Below are 14,280 nucleotides of genomic sequence, written 5' to 3'. Positions count from 1 at the left end.
GGAAGGGGCTGGTGGTGGTGCGGGGGTCAGACTAAGAAGTGGGTTTAGAAGCAGAACACCTATCATCTAAATGAACTTCAAGGGCCAAATGGCCTAACCTTGCTCCTAAGTCCCAAGTTTCCCTGAAAGATGGGAAAATTGACAAATACAATGCTAAAGTACAAATTTATTTTCATATATTTAATCATAGACAAATGGTTAAAGAGCATTGCATCTCTTTTTTCATAATAAGAACATTTTAAGACAATTCATAATATATGCTACAATTATTAAACTTGGTCTGTAATTAGTTCATAATTACCACTATCAGGATTTTCACCTTTCCATTGCCTTGTCTGATTGCTCTGGTTTCTGGATGGGTCCAGAATGAGTAACAGCTGGAGATGCAAGGGTGCTATCAAAGAAGTCTGAAAAGGACAGAGAAAAAAAAAGGTAAAAAATTACAAGTTATAAACTTAAAATCATGGAACAATTCATTTTTATCACTTATAATGTGTTTTATCTTTCTTTCTGTTCTGACATCAATATTAGAGGGTGGACGGACCATCTATTTAAGGGTCCATCTGCATCACTAAAGAACTGGAAACACCTTGTTGAGATATTTGTAACATTGATAGCCACAGGTGAGGTGCCAAAAGTCTGGAGTGTGGCTAATGTGGTGCCACTACTTAAGAAAGGTGGTAAGGAAAAGCCAGGGAACAATCTACTGGTAAGCCTAATATCGGTGGTGGGCAAGTTGTTGAAGGGGATCCTGAGGGACAGGATTTACATGTATTTGGAAATTCAAGGACTAATTCAATGTGGGTTTGTGCATGGGAAATCATGTCTCACTAACTTGATTGAGTTCTTTGAAGAAGTAACAAAAAGGATCGATGAGAGCAGAGCGGTGGGCATAAGCTATGTGGACTTCAGTAAGGCATTCAACAAGGTTCTGCACGATAGACTTGTTAGCAAGGTTAGATCACGTGAAATACAGGCAGAACTAGCTATTTGGATACAGAACTGGTTCGAAGGTAGTAGACAGGGTGGTGATGGAGGGCTGCTTTTCAGACTGGAGGCCTGTGACCAATGGTGCGCACAAGGATAAGCGCTGGGTCCATTGCTTTTCGTTATTTATGTATATGATACAGATGTGAACATAGGAGGTATGGTTAGTAAGTTTGCAGGTGACACCAAAATTGGAGATGTAGTGGACAGCAAAGAAGTTTACCTCAGTGTACAATGGGACCTTGATCAAGATGGTCCAATGGACCGAGGATTGGCAGATAGACAATAATTTAGATAAATGTGACGTGCTGCATTTTGGAAAGGCAAATCAGGGCAGGACTTATACACTTAATGGTAAGGTCCTGGGGAGTGTTGCTGAATAAAGAGACCTGTGGTGCAGGTTTATAGTTCCTCGAAAGTGGAGTCATAGGTAGACGGGATGGTGAAGAAGGTGTTTGGTAAGCTTGCCTTTATTGGTCACTGCATTGAGTATAGGAGTTAGGAGATCCTGCAGCTGTACAGGAATTGGTTAGGCCACTTCTGGAATATAGCATTCAATTCTGGTCTCCCTGCTATAGGAAGGATGTTGTGAAACTTGAAAGGGTTCAGAAAAGATTTACAAGGATTTTGCTGGGGTTGTAGGGTTTGAGCTATAGGAGAGGCTGAATAGACTGGGGCTATTTTCCCTGGAGCATCAGAGACTGAGGGGTGGCCTCATAGACGTTTATAAAATTATGAGGGGCATGGATAAGGTGAATAGCCAAGGTCTTTTCCTTGAGGTGGGGAAGTCCAGAACTAGCCGGCATAGGTTTAAAGCGAGAGGGAAAAGATTTAAAAGGGACCTGAGGGGCAACATTTTCACACATAGGATGGTGCGTGCATGGAATATGCTGCCAGAGGAAGTGGTGGAGGCTGGTACAATTACAACATTTAAAAGGGTTTAGATGGGCCAAATGCTGGCAAATGAGACTAGCTTAATTTAGACTATCTCATCGGCATGGACGAGTTGGACCGAAGGGTCTATTTCTATGACTCTGTGACCTTAAACTAGAGTTTTCAGATTGGGCATACCTATTGTAGGGCAGGAGTTCTGTGCACACTGCAAATACCCTCCTCTCTTCTGTAATTTTGAATGTACTCTCAGCTCCGGAGTCATTTATATGCAAACACCATAGCAGAGATGGGGCTGGATTTGCTGCAGCATGCCTTAGACACCGATTGTAATTAGGGTGAAGACAAAAACATTCAGCTGTGTGTAGAAAGAAAATCTGTTTTCCCTCATTTTCACCTTTGCTTACATAATTTTGAATGGAAAGTTTGGGAATGTTTGTATAGGTCTATCGTCTTTTGAAGCCTCAAGTTTAACTCCATTGACCTTCAAAAGCTGATGTCCAACATTTAAATATGGAATAGATGGGAAGGACAACAGTTAATTTAGCCTCATTAAATCATTACTTGATATGGCTGGATTTGTGTCATTTTGATAGGGTTTGAATCTATTAAAAGAAGGACCGATAGGAGAAACAGGCAGGATGTAGTGGGGAGTAATCACGAGCACATTCCATAACTCCTCCACCACAAATCCAAAAGAAACTTTCCTCCTTTGCAAGGAGATAAGCAGGATCTCTTTGTTTTTCAGTTGGTTCCAGGATGTTTGGCAATGATGGCTTGAATCAAGTCAACTAATTATGCCAGATGGAACAATCCAAAACAATTCCAGACAGACCCATTGTATTTCAGGACATTACCAAAGAATATCAACCTAGCCTGATTCAATGAAAAATTGATTAAATTTAAAAAAAAAAAAATCAAATTCTTCTTATTCTGCTTCAGAGATCCTAACAACTTAAATTTTCCAGGCTTTCCAAGATTGCTTAGTTGTTAAACCCCATCAATTCTGCAACTTACACACCGCTGAACTTATGATGGACCCTGCAAATTTACACCTAAGTTCTCTATTAGAAAATGCTGTACACAGATGCTGTCAGACCTGCTGAGTTTCTCCAGCACTTGCTGTTAATTCAGATCTCATGCATCCACAGTAACTTGCTTTTATCAGCAAGTTAGAGTTTGGGAATTCTGTGGTGAGTAACTCACTTCCCAACTCACAGAGCCTGTCCATCATCTATAAGGCACAAGAGAGGAGCCTGATGGAATTTTCTCCACTTACTTTGATGAGTAGGCTTTAACAGCACTTGAGAAGCTCAATTCTATCCTGGATGAAGCAGTCTGAGTGATTGGCAACCATGCGCCATATACAAAATGCACTGCAATAACCTGCCAAGCCTCTTTCACAATTACCTTTAAAAGCTGTGATCTCTACCAGGTAGGAGAAAAGGGAAGTAATTGCATAGGAATGTCAGCACATACTAATTTGCCTGTAAACTATGCAATTCTGACTTTGAACAATATTGCCATTCCTTCATTGTCACTGGATCAAAACCCTGGAACTCCTTTCTTAACAGCATTATGGGCATTTCAAGACCAGATGGTCAATGTCGTCTTTTCAGGGGAAATTGATCTTGCCAGCAATGAAAAGAAATGCCTATAACCCATGAAAGAACAAAATTATTACTCTCAGATGTTTCGCTGTATAACTCATAGTATGTTGGAGATTCATTGTGTTGTAACAATGAAGGTGGGGATCAAGTATAAAGGGAAATATGACCACAAGTGCCTTACAGGAAATTTAATACTAAAGAAGGTGCCATTATACGTATAGAGAGAAAGGTCATAACAAGGACTAAGACAAAGAGGAATGAAGCGTGGAAGAATCAATGACGGCAAAAAAAGAGCATCATGTAAAATGAACTTTCAGAAGTTCAAGAGAAGGTGTATGATGATCAAGTGGTTGGGAAGGATCCGTGCCAAAACATCAAAAGTGAGCTCAGACATGATAAATAGGATTAGTTGGGCTGGAGAGGTGAGAGGTTGCATTATTGGGGGCAAATTTTATGACTCTGGCTCAGTGGTGTGGAATTGGATATTTTTCCAACTCCCTTCTTGTACTCGCGTGTTTTACCCACACAATCATTTTAATAAAGGTTTTATGTATATGTAATTATTATAGCTTCAGTTACATATGTTCCACAGAATAAACAGCTATTTAATTGTTCCAGTTTGACTGGTTTTGTCAATAATAATCACCACTCCTTGCTCTTGACCATCTGGAAGAACTCTAGAATAAGTTAAAAAAGCAATAAAGCTGTTGAACCTCAATTAACAGATCACCTATGACTAAAGTGAACTGCAGCTTAAAAATGCCATTATAGGTCCAAGAATTACAAAACTAACATTTTTAAAAAAAGAGTAGAACTCAATCCCACATAATGTTCTAGGACAGTGTGATCAACCAAAGGTTAGGAAAACATGGGAATCAGGAGAAGCAGTAGGCCATTTGGCTTTTCAAGTCTGCTTGACCATTCAATAGGCTGATCTGGTTGTGGTTCCAACTCTGTTTTCCTGTCTGCCGACCTTAACCATAGACTCCCTTGTCTATTAAAAATCTATATCACTCTGTCTTCAACAAATTCAATGGCCTAGCTTCCACTGCTTTCTGACAAAGAGAATTCCACAGACCAGTGATCCTCAGAAAAAAATCCTACTCATCCAGGTCTTAAGAGAGACCTCTTATTCTTAACACTATCCCCTCATTCTAATCTTTCTCTAATTGAAGAAATATCCTCAATGTATCCAGTACATCTAGTACCCTCAGGATCTTACAGTTTTTAGGAAAAATCACCTCTCATTCTTCTAAACTCAAATGGCTACAGGCCCAATCTCTCAAACTTTCATTACAAGGTAAACTCATCATCCCTGGAATGATTAAAGGGAATCTTCTCTTGACTGCTTCTAATGCAATAATTTCATATTTCAAATTAGATCAAAGTTGTACACACCACTCCAAATGTGGCTTCACCAAAAGCCTGTGATACTCTTTACTTCTATATTTCATTCTATTCAGATTTATTTTGAACTCAATATATTAGATGAATTTTGAAGATTTCACACTGGGCTTGAAATATTAACTCTGCTTTTCTCTCCACATAAGTTTGTCCAACATTTGTTTTTATTTCAGATCTTCAGCATCTTCACTACTTTGCTTTTACTTATACGCCATAAACAACAACAATAAACAACAACATTCTTTTTTCTTTCCTAAACCATATTATTCATGATCTGAGAATTTCCAAAGTTTGTGGCTTTATTTTAGACAGCAACTGCAACATTCTGCCTTCCCACAAACAGACTTGTACAAGATTATGACACAGCTCGATAAGGCAGACAAAGAAAATCTGTTTCCATTGGCAGGTACAGTAGTACAAGAACACAGGGAACAGCATATCATGAGTGCAGGGAAAGCAACTCATGGGCAAGTTGGAGTAGTGAATATTTCTAGTTCTTTAAGTAAAAGTGAGATCTTTAGTTTGTGTTTTCGTCTGCAGTTTTTCTTCCTTCTTTTCTTAAAAATAACTGCTTAAGTATTACATTGAAACTGTTAAAATTTCCTTTCTTTTTAGTTTACTAAAAAAATTAGTATAGTGAAGTGTAGGGAATTTTAAGGAATTAGTTTTTAAGTTAGAAATATGATAGTGATGGCAAGTCTGATGGTGGTGTTGCTGCAATACAAGGCTTTGTAGGGCTTTGTCACATTATAGCCACTAGACTATTAATTCAGAGACCTAGGTTCGAATCCCAACATGATAGATGAATTTGAATTCACTGAGCAAAAATCTAGAATTAAGACCATGAAACCATTGTTGATTGTTGGAAAAAAAAACCCCATCTGGTTCTCAAATGTATTTTATGGAGGGAAATCTACCAGCCTTACCAGGTCTGGCCTACATGAAACTCCAGACCCAGAACAAAGTGGTTGACTCATATCTTCCCTCAGGGCAATGAGGGATGGTCAATGCATGCTGGCCTAGCCTGTGACTCGCACTTACCATGAATGAAAAGAAACACTAATCTGATCTAGAGTGAACTCACCTGTAGTAAATGTTTGCAGCTCGAGGAACTTCAGATCTCAGTTGAAGACACTGACACTTCAGGGAAGGGGAAATTTACCTGGATACTTTGCTTCAGAAGATAGTCACACACCCCTAAACTGGTCATTAAAAACTGGCCTGTCATCAGCAACTGCAGGTTGCCTGTGACTGCAGGTGAGGCAGAAATGAGGGCACAGGGGCTATAAGTGAGGATCTTTGGCTCCAGCAACTGTTGGACAGTTGCAAGGCTCTTGCAAGCTGTGCAGACGAGCGTGGGGACTGCAGGGACTATGAGCAAACTGACCTAGGCACCTTGGTACAGGGGCCCATTCAGGTGGAGGAGGAAATAGAAAATAGTTCTGTCAGGGGACAGAATAGTTAAGGGGTTAGATATCGTTCTCTGCAGCTGTAAGCAGGAGTTATAGATTTCTACAGCATGGAGATAGCTCTATGACTCCTGCTCATATGAATATGTATAGTGTTTGGAACAAAACGGATGAATTAACTGCACAAATACAAGTTAATGTGTATGATCTTATAGACATTATGGAGATATGGTTACAGAGATCAAAACTGTGAACTAAAATTCAGGGTTAATATGACTTTTTGACAGGACAGGCAGGAAGGACAGGGTGCTTAGGTAGCACTGTTGGTACAGGATGGAATAAGTTTGACAGCATATAGGTGGAGGTAAGATACAAGATGACATTGGTTGGAATAGGAGTAGACTAAGGCCCTGCCACAGTAGCTAGGGCAAAGAATCATCAGAAGCTAATGAGGGCATGTAACAAAGGCATTAATCATTAGGGACTTTAATCTTTATGTAGACTGGGATAGTCAGATTGGCAGAGGACACCATGGAGAAGAATTCATAGAATATATTTGGGACAATTTTCTAGAATATGTTGTGGATCCAACCAGGGATCACATATCTAGTGACATGTAAAGAAGCAGGTTTAATAAATGATGTCAGCGTAAAAGATCACCTTTGAAATAATGACCATAACATGGTAGAATTTAGCATTCAGTTTGAGAGGGAAGAAACTGGTTTGGAAACAGTTGTGCTAAACTTAAATGATGTTAACTACAAAGGAATGAGGGCAGAGCTAGCTGCAGTGGACCAGGAAAGGAGTTTAGTTGCAAAGAGGGCCAAGTAACAATGGTGAATGTTTAAGAAAATAGCTCATGGCTCATAGCAAATACAGATTCCAGTAAGGAAGAAGTATTCTATGAGCGGGGCTAAGTCAAACAGGTTAATAAAGAATAGCATCAAACTGAAAGAAAAAATACATTGGTCATGATTAGCGGTACTGCAGAGGATTGGGCAAGTTTTAAAAACCAACAAAACACGATCCAAAAATAATAAAGAGGAAGAAAATAAACTTTAATGCTAAACATGCAAGTCATATACAGGCAGACAGCTAAAGTTTCTTTAAATACATAAACTGGAAGAGAGAAGCCGACCTGAATATACGCCCCTCAGAGAATGAGATTGGGAAAATAATAATGGAGATCCAGGAAATGGCAGAAGAATTTAATAAATACCTTGCATCAGTCTTCACAGTAGAAGACACTAATAGCATTCCAATATTACTAAATATTCAAGGGGCAAAATGAGCAGAGTATATAGTAACTAGAAAAAGTGCTAGGGTAACTAATGGGGCTAAAGACTGGTAAGTTGTCTGAATGTGACTGGATGAATCCTAGATTGGTACAGGGAGTAGTTACAGAGATAGTGTATTCATTGGCAGGAATCTTCCAAGAATCCTTGGTTTTTGTAAAGTACTAGAGGATTGGAAAACTGCCAAAGTAATACGTTTACTTAAAGATGGAAAGTGACAAAAACAGGTAATTATAGGCAAGTTTTCGGGCGAAATGTTACAGTCTATTATAAGGACATACCAGCAGAGCATTTAGGTATACATTAAATGATCAAATGCAGTCATAACTCCATGAAGGGAAAACATGCCTGACAAATGTACTAGAATTCTTTTGAGGGGGTAACAAGCAAATGAAAGGAAAGCAAAGATTGTAATATACTTGGGTTTTTACAGGCTGCTTGATAAAGTACCACACACTAGGCTAATTAATCAGAGCCCATGGTGTCGAAGGTAGCATATGAGCATGGGCTGAGAATTGGTTAACTAATAGAAAACAGAGAGTTGGGATAAGGGTAACCTGTGACTAATGGTGTGCCACAGGAATCAGTGCTTGACCCACAATTATTTACAATATATTTTAACAAATTGGCTGAGAAATGTGAATGTACGATAGCCAGGTTTGCAGATGATACAAAAATAGATGGGAAGGCAAATGGCTAGGAAGACACAAGAGTCTGCAGAGGGCTACAGACAGATTAAGTGAGGTTATGAAATATGGTAGGAAGAATAGAGGAGCTGAATATTGTATACATGGAGGAGAACTGCAGAAAGTTATGGAACAGAGAGATTTCGGATCCTTTGTCCATGAACTACAAAAAGCAAACATCCAAGTTCAACAGGTAGTAGGGAAGACAGATAGAATGTTGGATTTTTTTTTTTTTAAAAGAAAACAGAAAAGTGGGACGGTTTTCTAAAATTATACAAGGCGCTAATCAGACCATAGCTGGAATACTGTGAACAGTTTTGGGCCACTTCTTAGAAAGATGTACTGGCACAAGAGACAGTCCTGAGAAGGTTCACTAGGTTGATACCAGGCAAGGAAGCAATGTCTTATGAGAAGAGGTTGAGTACATTGGGCCTGTATCTTTGGATTATAGAAAAATGAGAGGCAACCTTATTGAAATATAGAAAATTCTTGGGAGACTTGACAATCCAGACAGGCAGAAAAGTTATGTCCCTCTGCGGGAGAGTTTAGGACCAGAGGGCATAATCTTAGAACATGGGGGTCACCCATTTAAGACAGAAATGAGGAGAAATTTCTTCTTTCAGAGGGTAGTGAATCTATGGAATTCCTTACTACAAACAGCTGAGTTAAGTGTATTCAAGGCTGAGATAGTCACATTTTTAATGAGAAAGGGAATTGAGGCATCTGTGAAAAGGCAGGAAAGTGGAGTTAGAAGATTACCAGGATGTCATTGAATGGTGCAGCAGACTTGATGGGCTGAATGGCCTACTTCCGCTCCTATGTCTTATTGTCTTAAACAGATTTATGCTTTTGGACAAGAGATGCAAAGGAAATTTTCAGGAAAGCTTGCAATGAAGATTCAAACCTGATTGCATGGATTCAAGTAGGGAGTCATGCGAGACAGGCTAGATCTGACCGATACTGATCTGATCCAAGTGCTTGCTCTTGTTTCCATTCACTTTAAAGAATTGTTATTGTATCATTTTATGAATTGTTTCACCAAATTCCTGTAATTTACTTTGTTAATCCTTATGAGATCCACAAGTATCATATCACCTGTGTATTTCCAGATCATAATATTGTCTTGCTCTTATTAACAATAATTAATGTAGAAAAGCAAATGTATACAGCCCTGATTAAATCCTGGAGCCAAATAACTTTGAGTCCTTCTGTGAAGAAAATCACTGACATCAATTTTTTTTTCAATTTTTCAATAAACTTGAAAGGATGCATCGTATTAAAGGCAGGAAATAAATCAACTAATTTCCTTCCTGAACTCAGCCTAGCCAGCAATGCAGATTGCTCCCTTACTTTAGGCACTGTCCTTTCACTTTCCTTACTGGAATCAACCTAGCGAACCTTCTCCGTACTGCCTCCATGCTAGTAAAACTTCCCTTAGATTAGGGAACCAAAACCACTCATAGTATTCAGTGTGTAGCCTGACTAGTGCATTGTACAGTTTAGCAAGACTTCCTTATTTTAATACTTCATTCCCTTCGAGATGTAAGTCACCATTTCATTTGCCTTCCTATTATAAACTGAACTTGGACGTTAGCTTATTATGATATGTGCACTAAGATCCCCAAGTCATTGCCTGCAGTAGTGCACTGCTCTTCTATTCTTAAGTGCACGATCTCTCATTTTCCTGCATAATATTCCAGCTGCTAACTTTTTGCACACTTACTTTACTTGTTTATGTCCCTCTGTTGACTCATTAGGTCATCCTTACTACTTGCCTTTCCACCTAAAACTCGGTGATAGTACATTCACTTCTGTGTCCAAGTCATTAATCTATATTGTAAATAATTGTGTCACCGGCACCAAACCCTGTGGCACTCCACAAAGTACAGGCTGCCATCCTGTAAATGACCCCTTTTCCCAACTTAATGTCATCTATTAGTTAACTAATTCTCTATCTATGATAATATACTACTCCCAACACCATGGGCTCTTAAATTAAGTAGTCTTAGAATGCGCTAACTTTCAAATGCCCTTTGCAAATCCAAATATACATTGGTTCCCCTTTGATCTATCATGTTTGTTACTTCCTCAGAGAACTGTAAAAAAAAATTGTGAAGTATGATTTCTCCTTCATAGTGCCATGCTGACTCTGTTTGATTATGTTATGTATTTATAAATGGTCTGCTATTATATCCTTTATAATAGATTGCAAAATTTTCCCAATGACAGATGTTAAGCGAACAGACCTACAGTTACAAACTTTTTTTGGCTCCTTTCCTTTTTGAATAAGGATGTTAAAACTGAGAACAGGAAACAGAGAGGGGGTATTTATATGTTTTTTCAGGTTACCAAGATGTAACAGTGGTGTGCCACAGGGATCAGTGTTGGGCCTCAACTGTTCACAATTCATGACTTGGACGAAAAAATGGAAGGTATGGCTGCCAAATTTGCTGATGACACAAAGATAAGTAGGAAAGCAAGTTCTGAACAGGGCACAAGAAATTACAAAAATATATTGACAAGATAAGTGAGATGGTTAGAAATATAGCAAATTCAGTATAATGTGGGAAAATGTGAAATTGTCCATTTTAGCAGGATGGATAAAAAAAACACATTACCCAAATGACAAGAGATTGCAGAGCTCTGACAGGCTGAGGGACCTGACAGTCCTCATGTATAAATCACAAAAAACATGCAGGCAGAACAAATAATTAGGAAACCTAATAGCAAGTTATCATCTATTGCGGCTGAATACAAAAGTAAGGAGGTTATGCTGGACTTGGGACAGGGCACTTGAGAGGCCATGTCTGGAATACTGTATATAGCATTGATTTCCTTATCTAAGAATGTATATGCACTGGACGTAGTTCAGAAAAGGTTTACCATACCAATACCTGGAAAAAGTGAGTTGTCTAATGATGAAAGGTTGGACGGACTAAGGTTGCATATGCTGGAGTTTAAAAGTGTAAGAGGTAACTCGACTGAATCATATAAAATCCGAGAGGTCTTAACAGGGTAGATATAAAGAGGATGTTTCATCTTATGAAAGATTGTAGAACCAGGGACCACTGTTTATAAATAAGAGATCACCCATTTAAACCAGGAATGAGGCAAAACTTTTTTGGAACACCCTTTCTGAAAATACGATGGAAGCAGAGTCTCTAAATATTTTTAAGGCAGAAGTGGATAGATTCCTGGTAAGCAAACGGATGAACGTTTATTGGGGGAGGGGGGTGAGAATATGGATTTAAGGTTACAGTCAGATTAGCTATGATCTTATTTAAGGCTACAGCAGATTCAAGAGGACAACTGGCTTCCTCCTGTTTCCTGTCCATATATTTGTGCATATGACCTGCTCTCAGTTAGCAATATTCCACATTCCATAACAGGAATTATTTCACAATATCAGAATTTGACAGCCTTTTCACAGATTCACTATACTTGCTGAATATCCAGCTCAAAACATCTCTTCAACTAAGCAAAGAATAGACAGTCCCAAAGATACACCTTCTTTCTGGTGCCTTGTTTCCTTCCATGTTAGTTAATATCTGTGAAAGGCCACAGGCTAAATGTTGGCCATCTATTGACGGGACAGAACTATAGACACAGAGGCTGTCTTTCATGTCATCCACATACAGCAGAATGAGAAAGAATGAGCCAACAATTTGAAATCATTCAGATTGTCCAATGAAAGAATTGAAAGTTATTCACTGTAGTGTTTACTTCATATTACACAGACAATAAAATGAAAGGCTAGAAAGTTTATATCTTTGTATTTTGCGAATCTATGGCATTAAGAGATTAGCACTATTGAGCTATATCAGGTTCAGGTACAAGCTAGGGCTTGTTTGTTAATAGGTATAACATCAAAGGCAGAATAGATATAGACTTGCATGACCAAGGCTTATTTCACAAAGTCTATGCTTTAAGTGAACAAACTTTGTCGCGTGAAATACAAACTTATGTACTCAAAATTCTTTAAGTAGACCAAATCCATTTACAATAGAGGACAATAATTCACTAGGAACTATATCATCATTCCTTCACTGTTGCTGGCTTAATAATACTGTGAACAGTTTTGGGAGCCTGATCTAAGGAAAGATTACTGGCATTGGAGGCAATCTAAAGAAGGTTCAAAACAAACACAGAGAATGTTCGAGAAACTCAGCAGGTCTGACAGCATCTATGGAGAGAGAGAGAGACAAACACAGAGAGTGAGAGAGAGTGAGAGAGCGAGAGAGCCTGGTATGACTTTTTCAGAATACCAGAAAAATTCATTATGCTGATAGCAGGTATGGAGGAAGTGTGCCATAAGGAGAGGTTAAGTAGGTTGGGCCTTTACACATTGGAATGTCGAAGAATGAGAAAAGACTTCATTGAAACAGAACAAAGTTCTTCAGGAACTTGACAGGGTAGATGCAGGAGCATTGCATACCCTTGTGGAACAGTCCAAGACCAGAGGGCATAATCACGGAATAAAGGGTCGCCCATTTAAGACAGAGATAAGGAGGAATTTCTTCCCTCAGAGGGTAGTGGATCTAAAGAATCCTTTACTGCAGAGAGCTATTCAGGCTGGGTTGTTAAGAATATTCAAGGTCACTTTAGAACACTCGCTGATTTTTTGTTATTTTTGCTTTATTCTTTTATAAATTTTAGTTTGGAGTTGTGAACTAAAGATGAGTTTTGAACTGTGGGTAACAGTTTTTGTTATAAGGAAAAAAGACCAACAAGCTTTTGTTTGCTCATGAGGCAAGGCCTGGATGTACGGCACACTGGTGATCGTAGGCCTCCAGTTGAAAAGCAACCTTCCACCACAACCCTCTGCCATCTACCTTCGAGCCAGTTCTACCTCCAAATGGCTAGCTCTTCCTGTATTCCATGTGATCTAACCTTGGTAATCTATCATGCAGAACCCTGTTGAACGCCTTATGAAAGTCTTAGCACAAATTTGTAGCTCGGGTTGTGGATGCAGTTGTTCATTAGCTCACTGAGCCGGTTGTTGCATGGTGTGCAGATGTTTCGTTACCAATCTAGGCAAAATCATTACTTTGACCTTTAAACGAAGTGTTGGTGTTCTGCTCCATTCCGAATTCATATGATCCTTTGGTGTGGTGGGTGTTGTCATTTCCGGTTCTGTTTTTTTGGCAGTTGTCTGTACATGGCGTCTATTCCTGTGTGTTTGTTAATGAGGTCTTGTGTTGAGAACCAGGCTTCCAAAAATTCCCTTGCATGTCTGTTGTTTGCTTGTCCCAGTCTGTGGCCCTCATTGTCTGTGTATATCGAGACAAGTGAATATTTGTTGTGTCTTTTTACTGCCAGCCGGTGTTCATGTATCCTGGTTGTCAGTTTCTTCCCCGTTTGTCCAATGTAATGTTTATTGCACTAGCTGCATGGGATTCTGTATATCACGTTAGTCCTGTTTACTGTTGGTATGGGGTCTTTAGTCTTTGACAACATTCAATGTAGTGGTGATGTACGTTTATGTGCAATCACGATCTTACACGGTCTTAGGTAACTGGTTATCATTTCTGTTATATTTTTGATGCAGGGTAGTGTTGCTAGTGTCTTCTTTTGTACCATGTCCTCTGACTGTCTGTCCACCAACTAACTCATCACTGATGTCAGGCACACTAGTCTATTGTCCCGTGGCATTTCTTTACCACCTTTCTTAAATAGTGGCACCATGATGGCCAACCTGCAGTCTTCTAGCACCTCACCTATGGCTATTGAGGATACAATTATCTCAGCAAGGGGTCCAGCAATCACTTCCCTAGCTTCCCACAAAGTTCTAGGGTACACCGGATCAAGTCTCAACCAAGAAACTAAGCCTGAGGAACAACATATCATGAAAACAACTTACTTAAGTAATCTGCCAGTTTTGTCTTTTTTTTATTTATCCCTTAACTGTGTGAGTTTGTCTGTCTTTTGTGAGAATGGGGGAGCTGTAAAAGAACAATGCTTTTTGGGCAGAGAACGTAGACCAATTAGATTACTTTGT

General features: G+C 39.1%; 1 protein-coding gene across 2 annotated transcripts in view; it reads right to left on the bottom strand.

Moving 5' to 3' along the window:
- The window catches only part of znf830 (zinc finger protein 830), a 48,673-nt gene that overhangs the window by 15,270 nt on the left and 19,123 nt on the right, over positions 1-14,280 (bottom strand). For both annotated transcript variants that reach the window (XM_048612058.1, XM_020533997.2), the window contains exon 6: positions 320-407. In XM_048612058.1, the coding sequence (XP_048468015.1) occupies positions 320-407 (88 nt within the window). The remainder of the gene's footprint in view (positions 1-319; positions 408-14,280) is intronic.

Source organism: Rhincodon typus, chromosome 2, assembly GCF_021869965.1.
Source record: "Rhincodon typus isolate 14 chromosome 2, sRhiTyp1.1, whole genome shotgun sequence".
In the NCBI taxonomy this organism is placed as follows: domain Eukaryota; kingdom Metazoa; phylum Chordata; class Chondrichthyes; order Orectolobiformes; family Rhincodontidae; genus Rhincodon; species Rhincodon typus.
The sequence above is the reverse complement of the archived record's forward strand: the minus strand, read 5'-3'. Positions and strand labels throughout refer to the sequence as shown.